This window comes from Oncorhynchus mykiss, chromosome 24, assembly GCF_013265735.2.
Source record: "Oncorhynchus mykiss isolate Arlee chromosome 24, USDA_OmykA_1.1, whole genome shotgun sequence".
NCBI lineage: Eukaryota > Metazoa > Chordata > Actinopteri > Salmoniformes > Salmonidae > Oncorhynchus > Oncorhynchus mykiss.
This window is the reverse complement of record NC_048588.1, coordinates 15,700,982-15,723,631: the sequence shown is the minus strand read 5'-3', so window position 1 is coordinate 15,723,631 and position 22,650 is coordinate 15,700,982. Positions and strand designations below refer to the sequence as shown.

Genomic DNA, 22,650 nt, shown 5'->3' with positions numbered 1-22,650 from the left:
GTTTCCTGAAGTCCACAATCATCTCCTTAGTTTTGTTGACGTTGAGTGTGAGGTTATTTTCCTGACACCACACTCCGAGGGCCCCTCACCTCCTCCCTGTAGGCCGTCTCGTCGTTGTTGGTAATCAAGCCTACCGCTGTAGTGTCGTCCGCAAACTTGATGATTGAGTTGGAGGCGTGCATGGCGACGCAGTCGTGGGTGAACAGGGAGTACAGGAGAGGGCTCAGAACGCACCCTTGTGGGGCCCAGTGTTGAGGATCAGCGGGGTGGAGATGTTGTTACCTACCCTCACCACCTGGGGGCGGCCCGTCAGGAAGTCCAGTACCCAGTTGCACAGGGCGGGGTCGAGACCCAGGGTCTCGAGCTTGATGACGAGTTTGGAGGGTACTATGGTGTTAAATGCTGAGCTGTAGTCAATGAACAGCATTCTCACATAGGTATTCCTCTTGTCCAGATGGGTTAGGGCAGTGTGCAGTGTGGTTGAGATTGCATCGTCTGTGGACCTATTTGGGCGGTAAGCAAATTGGAGTGGGTCTAGGGTGTCAGGTAGGGTGGAGGTGATATGGTCCTTGACTAGTCTCTAAAAGCACTTCATGATGACGGAAGTGAGTGCTACGTGGCGGTAGTCGTTTAGCTCAGTTACCTTAACTTTCTTGGGAACAGGGACAATGGTGGCCCTCTTGAAGCATGTCGGAACAGCAGACTGGGATAAGGATTGATTGAATATGTCCGTAAACACACCAGCCAGCTGGTCTGCGCATGCTCTGAGGACGCGGTTGGGGATGCCGTCAGGACCTGCAGCCATGCGAGGGTTAACACGTTTAAATGTTTTACTCACGTCGCTGCAGTGAAGGAGAGTCCGCATGTTTTGGTTGCGGGCAGTGTCAGTGGCACTGTATTGTCCTCAAAGCGGGCAAAAAAGTTATTTAGTCTGCCTGGGAGCAAGACATCCTGGTCCGTGACAGGGCTGGTTTTCTTTTTGTAATCCGTGATTGACTGTAGACCCTGCCACATACCTCTTGTGTCTGAGCCGTTGAATTGCGACTCTACTTTGTCTCTATACTGACGCTTAGCTTGTTTGATTGCCTTCCGGAGGGAATAGCTATTGTATTCGGTCATGTTTCCGGTCACCTTGCCCTGGTTAAAAGCAGTGGTTCGCGCTTTCAGTTTCACGCGAATGCTGCCATCAATCCACGGTTTCTGGTTTGGGAATGTTTTAATCGTTGCTATGGGAACGACATCTTCAATGCACTTTCTAATGAACACGCTCACCGAATCAGCGTATTCGTCAATGTTGTTGTTGGACACAATGTGGAACATATCCCAGTCCACGTGATGGAAGCAGTCTTGGAGCGTGGAATCAGATTGGTCGGACCAGCGTTGAACAGACCTGAGCGCGGGAGCTTCTTGTTTTAGCTTCTGTCTGTAGGCAGGGAGCAACAAAATGGAGTTGTGGTCAGCTTTTCCGAAAGGAGGGCAGGGGAGGGCCTTATATGCGTCGCGGAAGTTAGAATAGCAATGATCCAAGGTTTTACCAGCCCTGGTTGCGCAATCGATATGCTGATACAATTTAGGGAGTCTTGTTTTCAGATTAGCCTTGTTAAAATCCCCACAGGATATGTGGTTTCCAGTTTGCAAAGAGTCAAATTAAGTTTGTTCAGAGCCATCGATGTGTCTGCTTGGGTGGGAATATATACCGCTGTGATTATAATCGAAGAGAATTCCCTTGGTAGATAATGCGGTCGATTGTGAGGAATAACAGAAGGACTTGAGTTCCTGTATGTTGTTGTGACCACACCACGTCTCGTTAACCATAAGGCATACGCCCCCGCCCCTCTTCTTACCAGAAAGATGTTTGTTTATGTCGACGCGATGCGTGAAGAAACCAGCTGGCTGCACCGATTCCGTTAGCGTCTCTCGAGTGAGCCATGTTTCCGTGAAGCAAAGAACGTTACAGTCTCTGATGTCCCTCTGGAATGCTACCCTTGCTCGGATTTCATCAACCTTGTTGTCAAGAGACTGGACATTGGCGAGAAGTATGCTAGGGAGTGGTGCGTGATGTGCCCGTCTCCGGAGCCTGACCAGAAGTCCGCTTCGTTTCCCTCTTTTAAGACATCTTTGTTTTGGGTCGCAGGCTGGGATCCATTCCGTTGTCCTGGGTGAAATGCAGAACACAGGATCCGCTTCGGGAAAGTAATATTCCTGGTCGTACTGATGGTGAGTTGACGTTGCTCTTATACGCAGTAGTTCTTCCCGACTGTATGTAATGAAACCTAAGATTACCTGGGGTACCAATGTAAGAAATAACACGTCAAAAAAACAAAAAACTGCACAGTTTCCTAGGAACGCGAAGCGAGGCGGCCATCTCTGTCGGCGCCGGAAGTCCACTACTACTGACACTAATGCCATCCCAAGAGTAGGTGACTAGGGTCAGATTTTGTGAATACCCATGGATAGAGGGTATAGAGGGGTCCAGCGACAGCCAGATAAGCGGCTTTCGGAAAATTACAGAATGAGACAAAGATGAGAGAAAATAACTTGTCCCAGGTGAATACTTGGTTTAGGACACAATCATATCAGCCTGAATTAAAGCTCTCTACATCACATCAGAACGGAACTAAAGCTCTCTACATCACATCAGAACTGAACTGAAGCTCTCTACATCACATCAGAACTGAACTGAAGCTCTCTACATCACATCAGAACTGAACTAAAGCTCTCTACATCACATCAGAACTGAACTGAAGCTCTCTACATCACATCAGAACTGAACTGAAGCTCTCTACATCACATCAGAACTGAACTAAAGCTCTCTACATCACATCAGAACTGAACTGAAGCTCTCTACATCACATCAGAACTGAACTAAAGCTCTCTACATCACATCAGAACTGAACTGAAGCTCTCTACATCACATCAGAACTGAACTGAAGCTCTACACTCCACGTCCGGATAAACAACCTAACACGTTTCTTGTCCAATCAGATTACTTCCTTTTAAGATGGATTGTGAGTTGTACCCAAGAAAGACAAACCTCTTGTGTCTATGATTGATAACCCAAGCACAGACACACACATACACACACTCCTGGTCTTACCATGGTACATGGTGATCAGTGTTATGTGTTGACAATGAGATTAGAGGTACTTTAGGTGTTGAATCCTCTCCAATAGAGAGGATTCTCTCCAAAAGCAGATTTGACTTCCTGGAAGTAGGTCCCCTCTGTGATCTTATAACAATTGGGGATGGGGTTGTTACCATGGGAAAGAGAGAGATTATGACAACAGAGGGAGGGAGAGAGCGTGTGAGAGAGAGTGAGACACATTCCTGTCCTGTCAAGGAAACAAATGGGCCTGAACATCAGTGTGTAACTCCTGACCGTCACCGCATCATCATCACATTAGCCTCATTCAATTACACTGCATCATGATACTTCCTGAAATCATTTAACTACTGCTAAACCATGAAGTGCACTACCAAAGATAGGCATTTGTTTTCCAAAGACAGTCCATGTTTTACCTAGACCCACACTTTGTTTAGGTGTGGTTAGCCACTTATGGTAATAAGGTGAAGGGACAAGTCTCCCCAAGGTGATTGGGTTGGGGAGATGCTATATACATTATTTTTAATGGGATCGAACCAGAAAAGTGTTAAATTAGGAGGGGTTAAGTTAAAGTGGCATGGGATTGTATTTGTCTCAAATGGCACCCTATTCCCTATATGCTGTAGTAGATTACTTTTGACCGGAGCCCAAAGGGCTCATTTGCGATCCATCCGTTGTGTTTGCTGGGTTGCCAGATTCTGGGGAAAGATATGAAGGCTATTTGTGTCTCTGTGTTGCCATGTTGGGTTGTAGTGAAACCTGCTGTTTGACCAAGGGAGTGTTAATGCTTGGTTCTCCGCCCTGAGGGTGACCCCTCGGCACCAGGCCGTAGAAGTACACACACACACACGTTGTCACTGTCAGACCACGCCTGCCGTTTGTCAGGAAACACACCCTGGTGAGGTCTTCTCTGTGTCAAACCATGGCTCCCCTCTAATCAAGCCCAGGGCACCTCCTCAACCCATCATCACCACCACACAGCCCGAACACACACACCCCGTCAGCACAGGGTCCTGGATAAAGAACGAGAGAAGGAGAAAACAGCGGTCTTGTCCCCCAGCAAGGCACATTCACTTCCCTTTATTCCCCGTCTCTCTCCTGTGTTGTTGAATGGTCAGAGCCATCAAAACACCGGCAGAACAGACCTTCAAACCAGATCCACAGGCCCCTTAAGGCAGGGTGGCCTCCAGAGTGGTCTCCAGGTTGGCCTCCAGGTTGGCCTCCAGGGTAGCCTCCAGGTTGGTCTCCAGGTTGGCCTCCAGGGTAGCCTCCAGGTTGGTCTCCAGGGTGGCCTCCAGGTTGGGCTCCAGGTTGGCCTCCAGGTTGGCCCGGTCACTGGACCCGGCAGCGCCATGTTTGGTGGTGGCTTATGGGGACCTGGAGAACCTGTGGTGGGGTATGATGAGGGACAGGAGGGGGTGAGGTTGGAGGGCACAGGGCATGGTAAGGTTGGCCTAGTTAGAACATAGACTGTAATATGATAAATAACGACCCAGTCAATATTCTGACTAACCTATGACTGGATTCCAAAGATAATATTTTAAACCTAAAACTGCTTTGAAAAAAATCTATATTTTATTGTGTTGATAAGATGGCGAACATTCCTATCCAGGAATAAACCATGTTGCCATATTTTTCTGCTCTCTACACCAGAGACCCAGCCTGCATCATGCCAGGCCTCTCGTACTCTATCAATAATTTATATCGGGAGGTGTGTGTGTGCTCTCGATAGCCAATCTGTCCCCTCTCAGGTGCCCTCATAACTGTGTGCACACCACTTCATTTGACAAGCCAGCATAATCAGTACTGAAGAAGACACACATCACATGGTGCTCTGTGTTTTTACATGATGCGTGTGCAAACACAGACACATATGTGTGGTACCATTGGGTCAAAACACATGAACATATGGCACTGGTGTGTTTGGGAACTACACGGTGCAGTCACGTGTACATTGACACACACACATGAAGTTTTTCCAAGCCACAATCTGTGCAGCATTTGCAGTATCCCGTTATCAGCCATTTTGATGATGAAGGTTCCAGTTTCAGATTAGAAGGGAGACAGGCTGAGTCACAGGTCTAATCCCACACACAGAGAGAGAACAGAGAGTGATTATCTGCTGGGATATCTGCGTCCTTGTCACTCTCACCGTCCTGGTATGGGGGTTATGTTGTTGGGACAATGAGGTCTTATCTCCCTTCTATCCTTTGATCTCACTGACTGAACCTTCCGCCACTTTTAGACCCTTTACTTTCCCTATTGAAACGGTTCAAAGACCATGCTGTTGCCCTCAAGGTCCCCCCACCGAGAGAGAGCATGTGGGTCAGATATAGGGCTGTGGCGGTCACGAAATTACGTCAGCCGGTGATTGTCAAGCAAACAACTGCCGGTCTCACGGTAATTGACCGTTAATTAACATAAACACATTTAGCATCTGCTGTCTTCCACACATAGCCTACAGGCCACTGATGCAGACTTTTGGAACATCTACGTTTTAAAAGTCTAATAAATCCATGTAACAAGACCTTCACAATAAATCACTTACTTATTTGAGACAGATCTAAAGAAGCATGATGTAGTTTATTTCAGAAGAACAGATAAGCATACTCTGATTTGTCCTGATGTGGCTATGCCAAATGACTGTGGGCTACACTAGTTCATTTAGCAAACAAGATTTGCTTACAATTCCTTGGCATTATTTTATAGTATTTTATAGTATGAAGAATACAATTGAACAAAGCTGAATGAAATTGAAATATTTTCTAGATTTGAGGGAGTGCGCACATGTGGCTATTCTGTGTTGAGAGGTTAAGAAAGCAATAGGTACTCCTAAATGCTTAAGTTAGTTATTAATGTAACTATAGTTGTTTTACAAACATTGGGCTATATGTTTAGATTTTTTTGTACATTATAAGGCTGCATGATGAAACTAATGATTTGAAAAAAGCAGCTTGAAAGGAATGAGCTCTACTTAGTTTTTTGTGTAGTCTGTACGCACTCAGTCTCTCATTCACAATTTGACAAGCACTTCATAATGCCTCGAATTTCACGGCGACATCCCCTTTGTGGCCGTAATGCACCCTAAAAAAAAATCTATGCCTTTTGTGGCCCAGAGTACTGCATTGTGTCCTTCTCCCTGAGTGCTGTGTCATGCCCTTCTCCCTGAGTGCTGCATGGCGCCCTTCTCCCTGAGTGCTGCGTGATGCCCTTCTCCCTGAGTGCTGCGTGATGCCCTTCTCCCTGAGTGCTGCGTGGTGCCCTTCTCCCTGAGTGCTGCGTGGTGCCCTTCTCCCTGAGTGCTGCGTGATGCCCTTCTCCCTGAGTGCTGCATGGTGCCCTTCTCCCTGAGTGCTGCGTGGTGCCCTTCTCCCTGAGTGCTGCGTGGTGCCCTTCTCCCTGAGTGCTGCGTGGTGCCCTTCTCCCTGAGTGTTGCGTGGTGCCCTTCTCCCTGAGTGCTGCGTGGTGCCCTTCTCCCTGAGTGCTGCGTGATGCCCTTCTCCCTGAGTGCTGCGTGGTGCCCTTCTCCCTGAGTGCTGCGTGGTGCCCTGAGTGCTGCGTGGTGCCCTTCTCCCTGAGTGCTGTGTGGTGCCCTTCTCCCTGAGTGCTGCGTGATGCCCTTCTCCCTGAGTGCAACGCAATCTGAAGCGCATCTCACTCACATGGCTCTCCATTACATAATCAGGTCTTTCTCACAGGCTACAAGTGAAGACAGACACATCAGGGACGCAACTGCGCATGTCCTTATCCAATTCCGAGGTGCATATTGAAGATATTGGAAGTACTGTCCACATTTACGTTTCGTCATCCAATAAGATGAGTAGGCCTAACGAACAGCAAAAACACTAGCCTATATCAATCTACTATTCCCGTTAGTATAAAAGTTGACCTATTCTGTGCGAGAAATAAATATTCTAAGCATAGTCTGGGCACGTTGTGGGGTGCAATAAATCCCAAGTTAATACAACAACTAGCATAAACATTTTACGCCATGTGGCTGACGAAACAGATCAGAACATTTAGCTTAAAATGTTGATGAACTATTGGACCTTCTTCACATTATAAGCGCATCAATGTGCACATGGCAGTAGTTTATAAGCGCAAATGTTTCATTAGCGGGAAAACACCATTATCAAAGTCAACACAATTGCAATTATGCATGTAATGCTTTTATTATAAAGGTGCATTTTTATGGTGAAAATTATCTTCCCCAAGCTTGAAACTCACTCGCTGCTTATCAATCAAATTCAATCGATCTCACAAAAGTGCTGTACAGAAACCCAGCCCTAAACCCCAAACAGCAAGCGATGCAGGTGTAGAAGCACGGTGGCTAGGAAAATCTCCCTAGAATGGCCAGAACCTAGGAAGAAACCTAGAGAGGAACCAGGCTCTGAGGGGTGGCCAGTCCTCTTCTGGGTGGAGATTATAACAGAACATGGCCAAGATGTTCAAACATTCATAGATGACCAGCAGGGTCAGGTAATAATAATCACAGTGGTTGTAGAGGGTGCAACAGGTCAGCACCTCAGAGAGGTCCGGGACCAGGTCTGGGACAGGTAGCACGTCCAGTGAACAGGTCAGGGTTCCATAGCCGCAGGCAGAACAGTTGAAATTGGAGCAGCAGCATGACCCGGTGGACTGGGGACAGCAAGGAGTCATCAGGCCAGGTAGTCCTGAGGCATGGTTCTTGGGCTCAGGTCCTCCAAGAGAAGAGAGAGAGAAAGAAAGAGAAAAGCCTTGTAAAGCGGATTAATGTGCTTACTTTTAAGAAGTCATTTGTCCACTTTAGTTGTGATACAAACCTTATCAAAACATATAGGCCTATGGGCTAGGCTACATGAGGTGTGATACAAACCTTATCAAAACATATAGGCCTATGGGCTAGGCTACATGAGGTGTGATACAAACCTTATCAAAACATATAGGCCTATGGGCTAGGCTACATGAGGTGTGATACAAACCTTATCAAAACATATAGACCTATGGGCTAGGCTACATGAGGTGTGATACAAACCTTATCAAAACATATAGACCTATGGGCTAGGCTACATGAGGTGTGATACAAACCTTATCAAAACATATAGGCCTATGGGCTAGGCTACATGAGGTGTGCGACTATGATTCGAAAAAGTCGCAAAAAACAAGGCAGTTTCTTATGCTTGGCATCATTCACAAGTGATAATGCATAATTCACAGAGTGACAGGGTAATATTGTCACCCATCAGACTATTCTTGATTTAATCTTGTCTTTACATATACTAAATAATATATACATGTGAAATTTGTTTTGATTTAGAATGAACCATTGTCATGCACCTGTATCGAAACAGGGGCAACGGGGGAAAATACATAAATAGGGAAGGGAGGATGCTTTTCATGTGGTTAATTTTGATGTCAGCCAGGTAGGCTATACTCCTGTTGTAAAGATGACCAATGTGCTTAATATTAGGAAAGTTGAGATGGAAATATAGTAGACCTAGCCAATAGAAAGATCCTCTTTTTAATAGAGACCTTCACTTTGTTTTCTCCGCAGTTTCAGAGCCTGCCTATAGAAATGTTGGCAACATGAGCTCTCATGAAGTGTTTGATTCAATTTTCGATTACATTTGCCTTGATGTCAGAGTTATTAGCGGGACAATAGTGTGCTGAGTACCAGGCAGTTAGCACGTTTGGTAGGCTAGTAATGACCATCAGCATCATCAGCGCTTGGAGAAGCCTAGTTACCGTGACTAAACAGTCACATGGAATTTGACTGCCCTCATGACTCGTGACCGCAGGTGTGGCGGTAATATGGTCACGGTAACAACCCTAGTCAGAACTGTATGTAAACACACTACAGTACAGAGGCGTGTTAATGTATGTGTGTGTGCATATGTGTCTCAGAGACTTTGAAGTCTGTCTGACAGTACCACACACAGTGCAGAGACCGTCTCACCTATTAAAGGTTTAAGGCTAATCGTGAGCTAGCCATCATTGCGCCTCTGACTCTCCTTTAAACTGGCTTTAAACAGGGAGGTGCAAAGTGAAGAGCCTCTGTGTGTGTGTGTGTGTGTGTGTGTGTGTGTGTGTGTGTGCTTACGTGTGTGTGCGCTTACGTGTGTGTGTGTCTGTGTGCGTGCGTGCATGCTTACGTGTTCTGTGTGATGACTATGTGAGCGCAGCCGCGCATGCGTGTTTGTAAGTGTGTATGTGTGCGCGGGCGTGAGTCTTTGGCCCCGGGCAAGCCCCACTATTGAAAGGATTACTAGTACTCAGCCGACCCAGGAGAGAGAGGGGAGGGGGGGGGGGTAAATGTATTTAAAAGCAGGGCCTAGTGTAATGAAAGAAAGGGTATCTAGTGAAGAGCAAAGAGAGACCTCCTAGCTACCTATCACAGCTGTTAATCCATCTCCATTAACACTAACATGTCGCCCACCACTAAACTACTCTGGCAGGCAGCTCTCCACTCTTTCACTGACTCCTGTCTCCATGGCCCTGCCTGGCCACTGTCACACACACTCTGTCAGACTTGGTTCACAGCGTAAGAAGAAGTGTGTGTGTTTCACAACCACTGTGAGGACAGAGCCTACTGATTAAGACACAGCCTCAACCTCAAGTCTGCCGCCTCACATCCCAGCTAGTCATCACACCAAGACAGCCATGCCCTCCCTGCTCCAGGTACAGGCTGCCCAGGTCCAACTCAGAGGGTTAGTCTGTATCTTTCCAAATGTACACCTCTGTCACCTTCCCTCCGGTCAAATCGTGATTTACGCAGTGGCATGTTTGTTACCAGAAGGCATTTGTTTTTCCAACACAAATAACTGCCGTCCCAGAGTCACAACCCTCCGTTTACAGCACTAAGCCTCGTTAGCTCCATCACTCTAATGACACCCCCCTGCAGTAAAGCCTAATTGAATTACCGCTATCAGCTAGCCAACCGTTAGCCTCCCGTCATTAGGCTGTTTAGCAACCAGGTAGCCCAGAGATGATGGCTTGTGGCCGGTTGTTATGCGTTGCGTGCAGTGTGTGTTTGTGTCCAGCTGTGCCATCCAGAGCTGTTGCCCTGTTGTAAATGTGAACACACACACACTGATTAAGTCTTTAAGGAAACTAGCGTTGGGAGAGATCAGTAGGACCTGATCTTCAGTCGGTGTGGCGGTGAACCAACAGCTGGGAGAGAACTAATCCAGCCTGGGTTTTAGTTTAACCATGATGAAAAAATGTGGGTCTGTCCACATCCTCCCTGTCTCGTTCTCTCTTCTCCCTGCTATCTTTCTCATCTCGCTTCTCTCTCTCACTCTCTCTCTCCCCTCTGTCTCTTCTCTCTCTCTCCTGTCACTAAAATGCTTGTGAACATCATGTCCTCATGTTTTAGTTGTTCCTAGAACATTGTCAGTGAAAAATGAAAAGAGGGATGGAGAAGCAAAGCCCCACCCTGCAGAGGAAGAATCCCCTCCTGCTGCTCTACACTCACTACGCCCCTCGGTTCCTACAAACCCTGAGGAGTCTGGCTGTTATTTCATTAGCATCATCATGATAATGACCGGAGTGGAGGAGTGGGACTTGCTGTCACATGCTGGAGCATGGAGACATTTTTATTTATTTCACCTTTATTTAACCAGGTAGGCCAGTTGAGAACAGGTTCTCATTTACAACTGCGACCTGGCCAAGATAAAGCACAGCAGTGTGACAAAAACAACAACACAGTTACACATGGGATAAACGAACAGACATCACCCCTGATGCAGGGAGAGAGGGGGGGGGGGGACTACTGACCATGACAGCTACATATCTGGCTCATCATTCTCTGGGGGTTACATCTATATAGTCCAAAATTGTCAATTTGGCCAGTGTCATGGTGGTTTTGGAATAGTAATTAAAACCACATACTTTGGTGTAATGGTTTCTGTGTTGTGTTTAATGTTTTTGCTCTGTAGTTGTTGATGTGAACACCCCAGGGTGAGTGAGTGGGTGGGTGGGTGTGTGGGTGTGTGTGTGTGTGTGTGTGTGTGTGTGTGTGACTGTGAGTGAGAGAGAAATTAGGTCGTACCATTAGGGTCCTGCCATCATGTTAATTGAGACTGATGGGTTAATAGATTTGTGAAGGAAGTCTCCATAGAGCGTCTGAAGTGCTGTGACAGTGAATTCAGGAGGACACACTGACGCTCACGCAGACACAGCCTAACACAAGCTTGCACACCTCAATTACATGCATTACTTACTCATTACATACTCAGCCCATGTAAACAAATGAACTAGCTCACGGTTCACATACCAGCATAGTGAGGTCTCAGAAAGATAGGCCACATTTCACAGCATTGCCGGAGGGTTGTTTTAACGGTGGAAATTCAATTCCACACTGTGGTAAAACATCAAATCAACCGCTTGGTAACCATAATAACATCATGTCACCTTCAAGAGCGCTATTGTGGCACACAGGGCTACTGTTCTCTCTCACACACACACCACAACACCCTGCACACAGGCTCTTGGCCATGGCTTTGATTGTGGGCCTGCTGGCAAGGGGGGATCTTTTGAGGAGTCACACACACAGATTCTTTATGAAGTGGTTCAAAGTTATCAGCTTCTCCTGCCTGGCCCGGTGTAGTGTGTGTCTTAACAGCAGATAGCCAAGTGGAGACCTGGTCCTTCCTATCTGTGTGTAAAACCAGGCCAGTCAGGGCAGCCCGTGCAGGCTCTCGCCCCAGCATTAGAGCTTGTCAGTGGGCTGGAGTGTGGCTGAGGCTGGCCAGACCTCCATACACCTAGGGCCTAGATAGCCACTGAACTTAACTCTGAGATCAAAGAGTCCACTGTCGCTGCTCCTTCTGATAACATAGACCCAGTCTGGGCCAGGGGACAAGGTGTCAGGTAGAGAGAACCAAATAACAACCCCCAAATAACAACCAGCAAACAACCACCAGAGAACCAAACAATAGCAGTTCTTCTATGATAAAGATCATTCCAGTCTTGTTCTGGTGTTTTTCTCTCTATTTCCTTCTCTGTTTTACCTTTTTCTTTCCTCTGCTCTATCATGTCTCCTTTTCTGTCAGTCATTGTCTTTCTCAACATCTGCCTGTCTCTCTCTTTCCTCTGTTTATCAGTCCAGTGGCTCTTAACTTTCCCTAGTTTGATGCCATCCCTCCCATCCACTCGCCCTGCTAGCAGGGTTTTCTAGCGTTAGCGCAGTGACTGGGCTTCATTGCCAAAATCCCGAAGTATCCCTTTAACCAGGGCCATAGTCAGTAGCTGCAGCCTTTGTCCCAGCTACTAAATCTCTTGACTTAATTCAGTGTGTATGTATACTACATACTTAATGAGTGTACAGTTGAAGTTACACCTGAGCCAAATACATTTAAACTCAGTTTTTCACAATTCCTGACATTTAATCCTAGTAAAAACTCCCTGTCTTAGGCTAGTTAGGATCACAACTTTATTTTAAGAATGTGAAATGTCAGAAAAGTAGTGGAGAGAATGATTTATTTCAGCTTTTATTTCTTTCATCACATTCCCAGTGGGTCAGAAGTTTACATACACTCAATTAGTATTTGGTAGCGTTGCCTTTAAATTGTTTAACTTGGGTCTAACATTTCGGGTAGCCTTCCACAAGCTTCCCACATTAAGTTGGGTGAATTTTTGCCCATTCCTCCTGACAGAGCTGGTGTAACAGAGTCGGGTTTGTAGACCTCCTTGCTCGCACAAACTTTTTCAGTTCTGCCCACAAATTTCTACAGGATTGAGGCCAGGGCTTTGTGATGGCCACTCCAATATCTTGACTTTGTTGTCCTTAAGCCATTTTATCACAACTTTGGAAGTATGCTTGGGGTCATTGTCCATTTGGAAGACCCATTTGCTACCAAGCTTTAACATCCTGGTGTCTTGAGATGTTGCTTCAATATATCCACATAATTTTCCTACATCATGATGCCATCTATTTTGTGAAGTGCACCAGTCCCTCCTGCAGCTAAGTGCCCCCACAACATGATGCTGCCACCCCCGTGCTTTATGGTTGGGATGGTGTTCTTCGGCTTGCAAGCCTCCCCCTTTTTCCTCCAAACATAACGATGGTCATTATGGCCAAACAGTTCTATTTTTGTTTCATCAGACTAGAGGACATTTCTCCAAAAAGTACGATCTTTGTCCCCATGTGCAGTTGCAACCGTAGTCTGGCTTTTTTATGGCGGTTTTGGAGCAGTGACTTCTTCCTTGCTAAGCGGCATTTCAGGTTATGTCGATATAGGACTCATTTTACTGTGGATATAGATCATTTTGTACCTGTTTCCTCCAGCATCTTCAATCAATCAATCAATCAATCAAATGTCTTTATAAAGCCATTATTACATCAACTGATGTCACAAAGTGCTGTACAGAAACCCAGACTAAAACCCAGACTAAAACCCCAAACAGCAAGCAATGCAGATGTAGAAGCACGGTGGCTAGGAAACACTCCCTAGAAAGGCCAGAGCCCAGGAAGAAACCTAGAGAGGAACCAGGCTGTGAGGGGTGGCCAGTCCTCTTCTGGCTGTTTCCTCCAGTAGGTCCTTTGCTGTTGTTCTGGGATTGATTTGCATTTTTCGTACCAAAGTATGCTCATATCTAGGAGACAGAATGGGTCTCCTTCCTGAGGGGTATAATGGCTGCGTGGTCCCATGGTGTTTATACTTGCGTACAATTGTTTGTACAGATGAACGTGGTACCTTCAGGTGTTTGTAAATTGCTCCCAAGGATTAACCAGACTTGTGGAAGTCTACACATTTTTTTCTGAGGTCTTGGCTCATTTCTTTTTATTTTCCCATGATGTCAAGCAAAGAGGCACCGAGTTTGAAGGTAGGCCTTGAAATACATCCACAGGTACACCTCCAATTGACTCAAATGATGTCAATTAGCCTATCAGAAGCTTCTAAAGCCATGGCATCATTTTCTGGAATTTTCCAAGCTGTTTAAAGGCACAGTCAACTTAGTGTATGTAGGACACTGCCACAACTGGGGGTCTGCTGGTTGGATTATTTTTATTTGCCCTGCACACAAAGAGACAACACACAATATTTTAGCCCTTGGCGCAGTCACAGCTCTCAAGCACCTTGCTGCGTGCACACATTCAGTGCACAAGAGCACACCATACAATACAAGTAAAATGATATAGAGCATAATTCGGACAAAATAAAAGACATACCTGCACACGAAGAGACAACACACAATATTTTAGCCCTTGGCGCAATCACAGTTCTCAGGCACCTGTGCGAGCACATAGAAACTCACTCAAACACTGTCCCAAGTACTCACAAGTTACAATAGGTACCCTAGTTAGCGAGCTTGGTGAAACTTGTTAACATAAATCTTTATATTATCCACATTGTAACAAAACTTATGGTTGCACAACAGCACATTGTGTAACATTTTGACGGTTTTATATTGAACCATTTCGGAGCCAAGGACAACATACCTTTCTAGCTGAAGGTCAGGCAAAAGAGAACAATAAGGGGGTATGGAAATACTGATAACCCGCGATGGACCAAACCAAAATATACACAACTTTTACAATCACATGTATGTACAATATTGATATGAAAAAGTGTTTGTACACCAAAGAATAACATTAGCTATGCAGCTGTAATTACATTTTACACACTGAATTATTATCAAATTATTAACATCCCCTCTTGACCGCTTATTTGAAGTTGTCCTTGTGTACAGTTTGGTGCATAATCTAGGGGAGCAACATCACACTGCTACACATGCACAAAGTAGATGTCCTAACCGACTTGCCAAAACTATATTTGTTAATTAACAAGAAATTTGTGGAGTGGTTTAAAAACTAGTTTTAATGACTCCAACCTAAGTGTATGTAAACTTCCGACTTCAACTATACATACTATTTGTTCATGTTAGTGTACTGTAAACAAATTGTATTATTTCAGTTGAGTGTACTAGCACTTCGCCTGTCTACTGGAAGTTGATGCTGTTGCTATGCAACTTCTTGCTAGCTTGTTAGCATAACAAATAACTAACTAGACATCTTTAACAATGTCCATTGAGAACACACAGCGACTATACCACTTAGATAAGAATAAAGTGAATAATCAAGTCAATAAATGTTGGGTAGTTAGTTGGATAGCATATAGTTAATATACTGGCAAGTTCGATGTACTAGTAGCCAACTAACGTTAGGTAGCTAGCTAACATACCAGTACATACAAGCAACTGCTATAATGCTATGCAGTTCGTAAGGCTAGCGTTGCTAACTGACAGCCAACATAACGTGTAACTTATTTGAAAAGTCATTACTTTTTTATTACGTTGCTCAACAGTCTCTTAAAATTTGTCATAATTAGTTAAAGCAATACATTTGTATCCGCTCTCGTCGGACTTTGACTGCATATTTTCCGCCATTTTCTTCAAATCTGAAAATGTTGTGGTACCACGCCCATTTTCTGGAGAATTGCATTATGGACCCTAAAATCATGGGAATTGTGTCCACTGCATGTGTTCTTCGAATTTTGGGGGAATGTAGCACGACATCCAGGAAGATTTGGCATAATAACTATATCCATACTAAAACCAATAAGCATACTACATACTCAATGTACATCACAAATAGTACAGTTAGTGCGGTTAGTATGAGTATTCAAACACAGCTTAAGTGTTTGATGGCAGTACTCCACTTGACCATCTGTGTGGTTATATGGATTTAGTGTGTGGTTGTGAATGTGGTTGTGTATTTGGACTGACTGTGGTGTATGTGGTTGGACTGACTAAGTGTGCAATTGCGAGCATGCCGTTATACTGACTATCAGAAGATTCTTGCTTGTATTTTGACAGTGTGTATGGTTAAACTGATCAGTGTGCACTTTAACAGATCATATATCTCATTTCTACTGTGTGTACCTTAACTGACTAGGTTTTGGGTTTCTATTGACTGTGTGTGTGGTTGTGTTGTGCTGACCGTCTCTAAATGGTGGCGTTTGTGTTCCAGGGACGTTTGACCGCAGTGTGACTCTGCTGGAGGTGTGTGGCAGCTGGCCAGAGAGCTTTGGCCTGCGTCACATGAGCTCTGTGGAGTCCACCGAGGAGGGGCTGAGAGAGAGGCTGGCAGACGCCATGTCAGAGTCACCATCCAGAGACATAGTGGGCTCGGCTACCGGTCAGTCATAAACATACACTAACCCATACACAGACACGCACACATAATCTCACACATGCAGTGCCTTCGGAAGGCTTTCAGACCCCTTGACTTTTTCCACATTTTGTTACGCTACAGCCTTATTCTAAAACTTGATTGGAGTCCACCTGTGGAAAATTCAATTGATTGGACATTTGGAAAGGTAACTACTGTCTATATAAGGTCCCACAGTTAGTGCATGTCAGAGCAGAAACCAAGCCATGAGGTCGAATTAATTGTCCGTAGAGCTCGGAGGCAGGACTGTGTCAAGGCACAGATCTGGGGAAGGGTACCAAAACATTTATGCAGCATTGAAGGTCCCCAAGAACTCAGTGACCTCCATCATTCTTAAATGGAAGAAGTTCTGGTCAGGGAGGTGACCAAGAGCCCAATGGTCACTCTGACAGAGCTCTAGAGTTCCTCTGTGGAGATGGGAGAACCTTCCAGAAGGACAGCCATCTCTGCAGCAGTTGACCAATCAGGCCTTAATGGTAGCGTGGCCAGACGGACGCCACTCCTCAGTAAAAGGCACATGACGGCCCGCTTTGAGTTTGCCAAAAGACACCTAAAGACTCTCAGACCATGAGAAACAAGATTTTCTGGTCTGATGAAACCAAGATTCAACTCTTTGGCCTTAATGCCAAGCGTCACGTCTGGAGGAAACCTGGCACCATCCCTACAGTGAAGCATGGTGGTAGCAGCATCATGCTGTGAGGATGTTTTTCAGCAGCAGGGACTGGGAGACTAGTCAGAATTGAGGGAAAGATAAACAGAGAAGAGTACAGAGAGATCCTTGATGAAAACCTGTTCCAGAGCACTCAGGACCTCAGACTGGGGCAAAGGTTCAGCTTCCAACAGGACAACAACCCTAAGCACACAGCCAAAACAACTCAGGAGTGGCTTCGGGACAAGTCGCCAAAGTCCGGACTTGAACCCGATCTAACGACTCTGGAGAGACCTGAAAATAGCTGTGCAGCAACGCTACCCATCCAACCTGACAGAGCTTGAGAGGATCTGCAGAGAAGAATGGGAGAAACTCCCCAAATACAGATGTGCCAAGCTTGTAGCATCATACCCAAGAATCACTGCCAAAGGTGCTTCAACAAAGTACTGAGTAAAGGGTCTGAATACTTATGTAAATGTGATATATCCGTTTTTATATAAAATAAAATAAAAATAATTTTAAAAAACTGTTTTTTTGCTTTGTCATTATGGGGTATTGTGTGGAAATTGATGAGGAGAAAACATTTTGTGGATACATTTTAGAATAAGTAACCAAGCAAAATGTGTAAAAAGTCAAGGGCTCTGAATACTTTCTGAAGGCACTGTACCTGCTCATATGCGCACATACACTACCGTTCAAAAGTTTTATTGCTTCTTTAAATCAGCACAACAGTTTTCAGCTGTGCTAACATAATTGCAAAAGGGTTTTCTAATGATCAATTAGCCTTTTAAAATGATAAACTTGGATTAGTTAACACAATGTGCCATTGGAACACAGGAGTGATGGTTGCTGATAATGGGCCTCTGTAGATATTCCATTAAAAAAATCAGCCGTTTCCAGCTACAAAGGTCATTTACAACATTAACAATGTCTACACTGTATTTCTGATCAAATTGATGTTATTTTAATGGACAAAAAATTTGCTTTTCTTTCAAAAAACAAGGTCATTTCTAAGTGACCCCAAGCTTTTTGAATGGTTGTGTACATGCGCGTGTGCACACAAACACTCATTAATCATTTGTCATCATTAATAATTTAATGGTTTCAATCTTTCCACCAATTTACTGACCGTTTGTTCTCTCAAGTGAAATGTGATAGTGGTCAACTTCATTTACTTAGCTTTGTGTGAACTTTAATTTACTCTCCTTCAACTGCTACTCTTAATCACGCTTGTTAGGTTTTGCAAAAAGTGTGTGGATGTACACTTGTGTGTGGGCCTGCATGTGTGTGTGTCAGCCATCCGGACAATCCAAATGTTGAACTCATTTTTAAAGTGGCGATGCTCTTCCTCTCCTGAACAAGAGGTTTTTATGGGGGGAGTGGAGGGGTAGAGGGGTTTCTCATAGGGAGAGGAGACTGCCACTAGGAGCAGCAAAGAGTCACAAGGCCCTAATGTGTGTTAGCATCAACTACCCCCCCTCCTCTCATCTCCATCTCTCTCACCCTTCTCTCGCTCCCTGTTCTCATCCCTCTCTCTGCAATCCCTCTCTTTCTCTCATTTCCCGTCTATTACAACGTAATGCTGTTTGGACCTATTCATTTACAGAGGCCCCTGCAGCAGCACTAGCAGTCACATGGAATGAACACTCTTTGGGACTCTCTCGCTCCCCCTCCTCTCTCGCTCGTTCTCTCGCTCTCTCCTTCCCGCTATAATTGCTTGTGTCTATGACTCTGCTCGTCATTAGATTAAGGGCTGACTCCTGGACACTTGTAGTCGGCGCTTATCCCTCCATCTTTACGGCTACAGCCCCCTCTAATGCAACGCAAAATTCATTACTGATCACATTGCATCCAATCTACCCCCATTTTTCGCTGCCTTGGGCCCTCCTATAAACAGGAACTTAAAACCCTTTCCTGAGGGAGACATAGAGGAATGGGCTAAATATTGTTTGGAAGGGGTCAACTGGAGCCGGGTCTGAGACATGCACATCCATTCTGTCTTACTGTGAATGCGTCCAAAACGACACCCTATTCCTTATGTGGTGCACTACTTTTGACCAGAGGCCTATGGGCCCTACTATATGGAATAGGGTACCATTTGGGATGTGGCCTGTGTCTTTGTGTGACAGTGGCACCAAGCTTCAAGCAGGGAATAACTGGGACGTAATGGAGGCTAATCTAATAGGGACGTCTGGTTGATGGCTGACTGTAATGTAGAGAAAGTGTATGTGTGTTACGTTCATAGAGAGAGAGGCCTTTGATGGGCAGGGCCAGATGGTGTATAGCTTAGAGAGTGTCTCGATGTGCAGGGCCCAGTTCCCCTTTCCCCATCCTTAGACATACTGTACGCCCCATTGACATAGACCTGAAGGATTCACTCATACACACATTATCTCTCTGTCCGGCTTTCTCTCACTCACACACACACTCTCACACACACACACACACACACACACACACACACACACACACACAGGCCCCATTGGCAAAGACCTGAAGGATTCACTCATACACACATTATCTCTCTGTCCGGCTTTCTCTCACTCACACACACACTCTCTCACACACACACACACACACACACACACACACACACACACACACACACACACACACAGGCCCCATTGGCAAAGACCTGAAGGATTCACTCATACACACATTATCTCTCTGTCCGGCTTTCTCTCACTCACACACACACTCACACAGAGAGAGAGAATTGGAATGCTGGATGATGTAACAAATCACCCTCTTTGACATTTCTCCCTCAACACACACACACACACACTCAGGCTCACGCTCAGAACAAAGCCTGCAGTCACACAGATTGAGTTCTCACGCAGAGCCAGAGACCTACTGTCGCCACAGCCAGGGGCAGGTGACAGATAGAGAGACGGATAGATGGAGAGAGAGAGGGAGATAAGGAGGTGGGGCAGGAAGCCCTGACTCCTGAACATACTCTTCCAGGAATTAGTTTTGTCCAAGTAACATAATGTTGCAGATGTGATTTTGCTTAATGCTGCCAACCCAACATGAATTCCATTGAAGCCGTGTGGAGGACCCCTCTCTTAGCCCAGCGCAATTTAGTATATTCCAGCCCTAGTCTACTCTCAGCCCAACCCCAGTATAACATAACCCAGCCTTTGTCCTCAGACAGTGTCAGGCCAGTGTTTCTGGAGGCCACGTTCAGGATCCAGCCCTGACCTATGAGCCATTGTAATGGGACTGGTATCTACTGTGTGTCAGACATGCAACTACCTCTGTCAACCAGCCGTCACATGTTAACGCTAATATTTACAGTATAGCATTATCAGCATCCAAAAATGATGGACACACACTGTGTGTGTGTGAGCGCACAAGCATGTGTATGTGTGCGTCTGTATACACTGAGGGTACAAAACATTAGGAACACCTGCTCTTTCCATGACGGACTGACCAGGTGAATCTAGGTGAAAGCTATGATCCCTTATTGATGTCACTTTGTCACGATTTTTAAGCCTTGAGACAGCTGAGACATGGATTGTGTATGTGTGCCATTCAGAGGGTGAATGGGCAAGACAATAAATGTATCTGTCTTTGAACAGGGTATGGTAGTAGGTGCCAGCACCGGTTTGAGTGTGTCAAGAACTGCAACGCTGCTGGGTTTGAGACCGTTCTGAGGGCAGAGGGGGATGCAACTCAATAAAGGGAAGGTGTTCTTAATGTTTTGTACCCTCAATGGGCATGTGCTTTGTGTTAATAACAGTGTGTGTGACCCTCCAAACCCAGGAAGTATGTGACTCGCCTCCAGGCCCTGTGTATACCAGGTCCTTGTGTTCTAAGTAATTTAGCACATTGTTGGATGGCAGTCCACATAGGTTTATGATTGAATTAATTAGGTCTACTGCCGTGTGCTATTGGAGGGATTTGGCCGGTTGATTCCACCTTCTTGCGTGTTGGTTTTGGAGGAGCTCCACCTCTCATCTGATGTTATCGTGGTACAGAAAACATTGCCTCTGCCATCACATGGAGCACTGGGTTTTCGTCTATATGTACATTACCGTGTGCGTGTCTGTCTCACTGTCTGTCACACTGTCTCACTGTCTGTCTCACTGTCTGTCTCACTGTCTGTCTCACTGTGTGTCTCACTGTGTGTCTCACTGTCTGTCTCACTGTGTGTCTCACTGTGTGTCTCACTGTCTGTCTCACTGTCTGTCTCACTGTCTGTCTCACTGTGTGTCTCACTGTGTGTCTCACTGTCTGTCTCACTGTGTGTCTCACTGTCTGTCTCACTGTGTTTCTCACTGTCTGTCTCACTGTCTGTCTCACTGTCTGTCACACTGTCTCACTGTCTGTCTCACTGTGTGTCTCACTGTGTGTCTCACTGTCTGTCTCACTGTGTGTCTCACTGTCTGTCTCACTGTGTGTCTCACTGTGTGTCTCACTGTGTTTCTCACTGTCTGTCTCACTGTCTGTCTCACAGTCTGTCTCACTGTGTGTGTGTCAGTGTGTGTCTTAGTGTGTGTCTCACTGTGTGGTTTGGAAGAAAGCAAGCGGTTGATGTAATCTGTTGGTGTGGAGTGAGGATTTCCTCCCTACCAAAGAGAGTGGTACGTTCCAGTGTGTTTGGGGACTTGTCAGGGGACCCATGAAGTTAGGTCTATGGGTCCCACTTAGGAACAAACAGAGCGTGTTAGAAGGGCAGAGGGCCTTTCTATCTATACACATGTTTGCCACACACATAAACACCTCTTACTTTTGCATTCTGCTTTTCAATCTGATCTTACAGTAATACTCTTTACTCCCTGAATATCTAGAAAGAGTTCACTTATTGCATGTGGACATGAATATTCCTCTTGGGGCCAGTATATGTGAGTCATTTCATGAAGTCAGTTTCATAATGTTTGATAAATTGGGTATATTAAGGCACGTGGCTAGAATCTAGACTCCAACCCTCCTGTTAGCACTGTGAAAACCTCTATTGTTCCCTTCTGTAGTCTGGTGATGACGCTCCTATCTCCTGTTTGACTTGGACAGCCTCTTGTAGCCATTTGCAGAAACTACCAGGTTGATTATGTGACTGACTGAGTTCCTTTCTACCAAGTCTTGTTTTAACAGACAGATATCCATCACAAGACCAACAAAACACGCCACAGCAGGCCACCACACAAACACACACACACACCACAGCAGACCACCACACAAACACACACACACACCACAGCAGACCACCACACAAACACACACACACACACCACAGCAGACCACCACACAAACACACACACACACGCCACAGCAGACCACCACACAAACACACACACACACCACAGCAGACCACCACACAAACACACACACACACCACAGCAGACCACCACACAAACACACACCACAGCAGACCACCACACAAACACACACACACACCACAGCAGACCACCACACAAACACACACACACACACCACAGCAGACCACCACACAAACACACACACACACCACAGCAGACCACCACACAAACACACACACACACACCACAGCAGACCACCACACAAACACACACACACACGCCACAGCAGACCACCACACAAACACACACACACACCACAGCAGACCACCACACAAACACACACACACACCACAGCAGACCACCACACAAACACACACACACACACCACAGCAGACCACCACACAAACACACACACACACCACAGCAGACCACCACACAAACACACACACACACACCACAGCAGACCACCACACAAACACACACACAC

General features: G+C 45.7%; 1 protein-coding gene across 6 annotated transcripts in view; it reads left to right on the top strand.

Moving 5' to 3' along the window:
* LOC110503843 (breast carcinoma-amplified sequence 3) overlaps positions 1–22,650 on the top strand; it is a 350,355-nt gene that overhangs the window by 305,043 nt on the left and 22,662 nt on the right. For all 6 annotated transcript variants that reach the window (XM_036961229.1, XM_036961230.1, XM_021582400.2 and 3 more), the window contains one exon: positions 16,056–16,223. In XM_036961229.1, the coding sequence (XP_036817124.1) occupies positions 16,056–16,223 (168 nt within the window). The remainder of the gene's footprint in view (positions 1–16,055; positions 16,224–22,650) is intronic.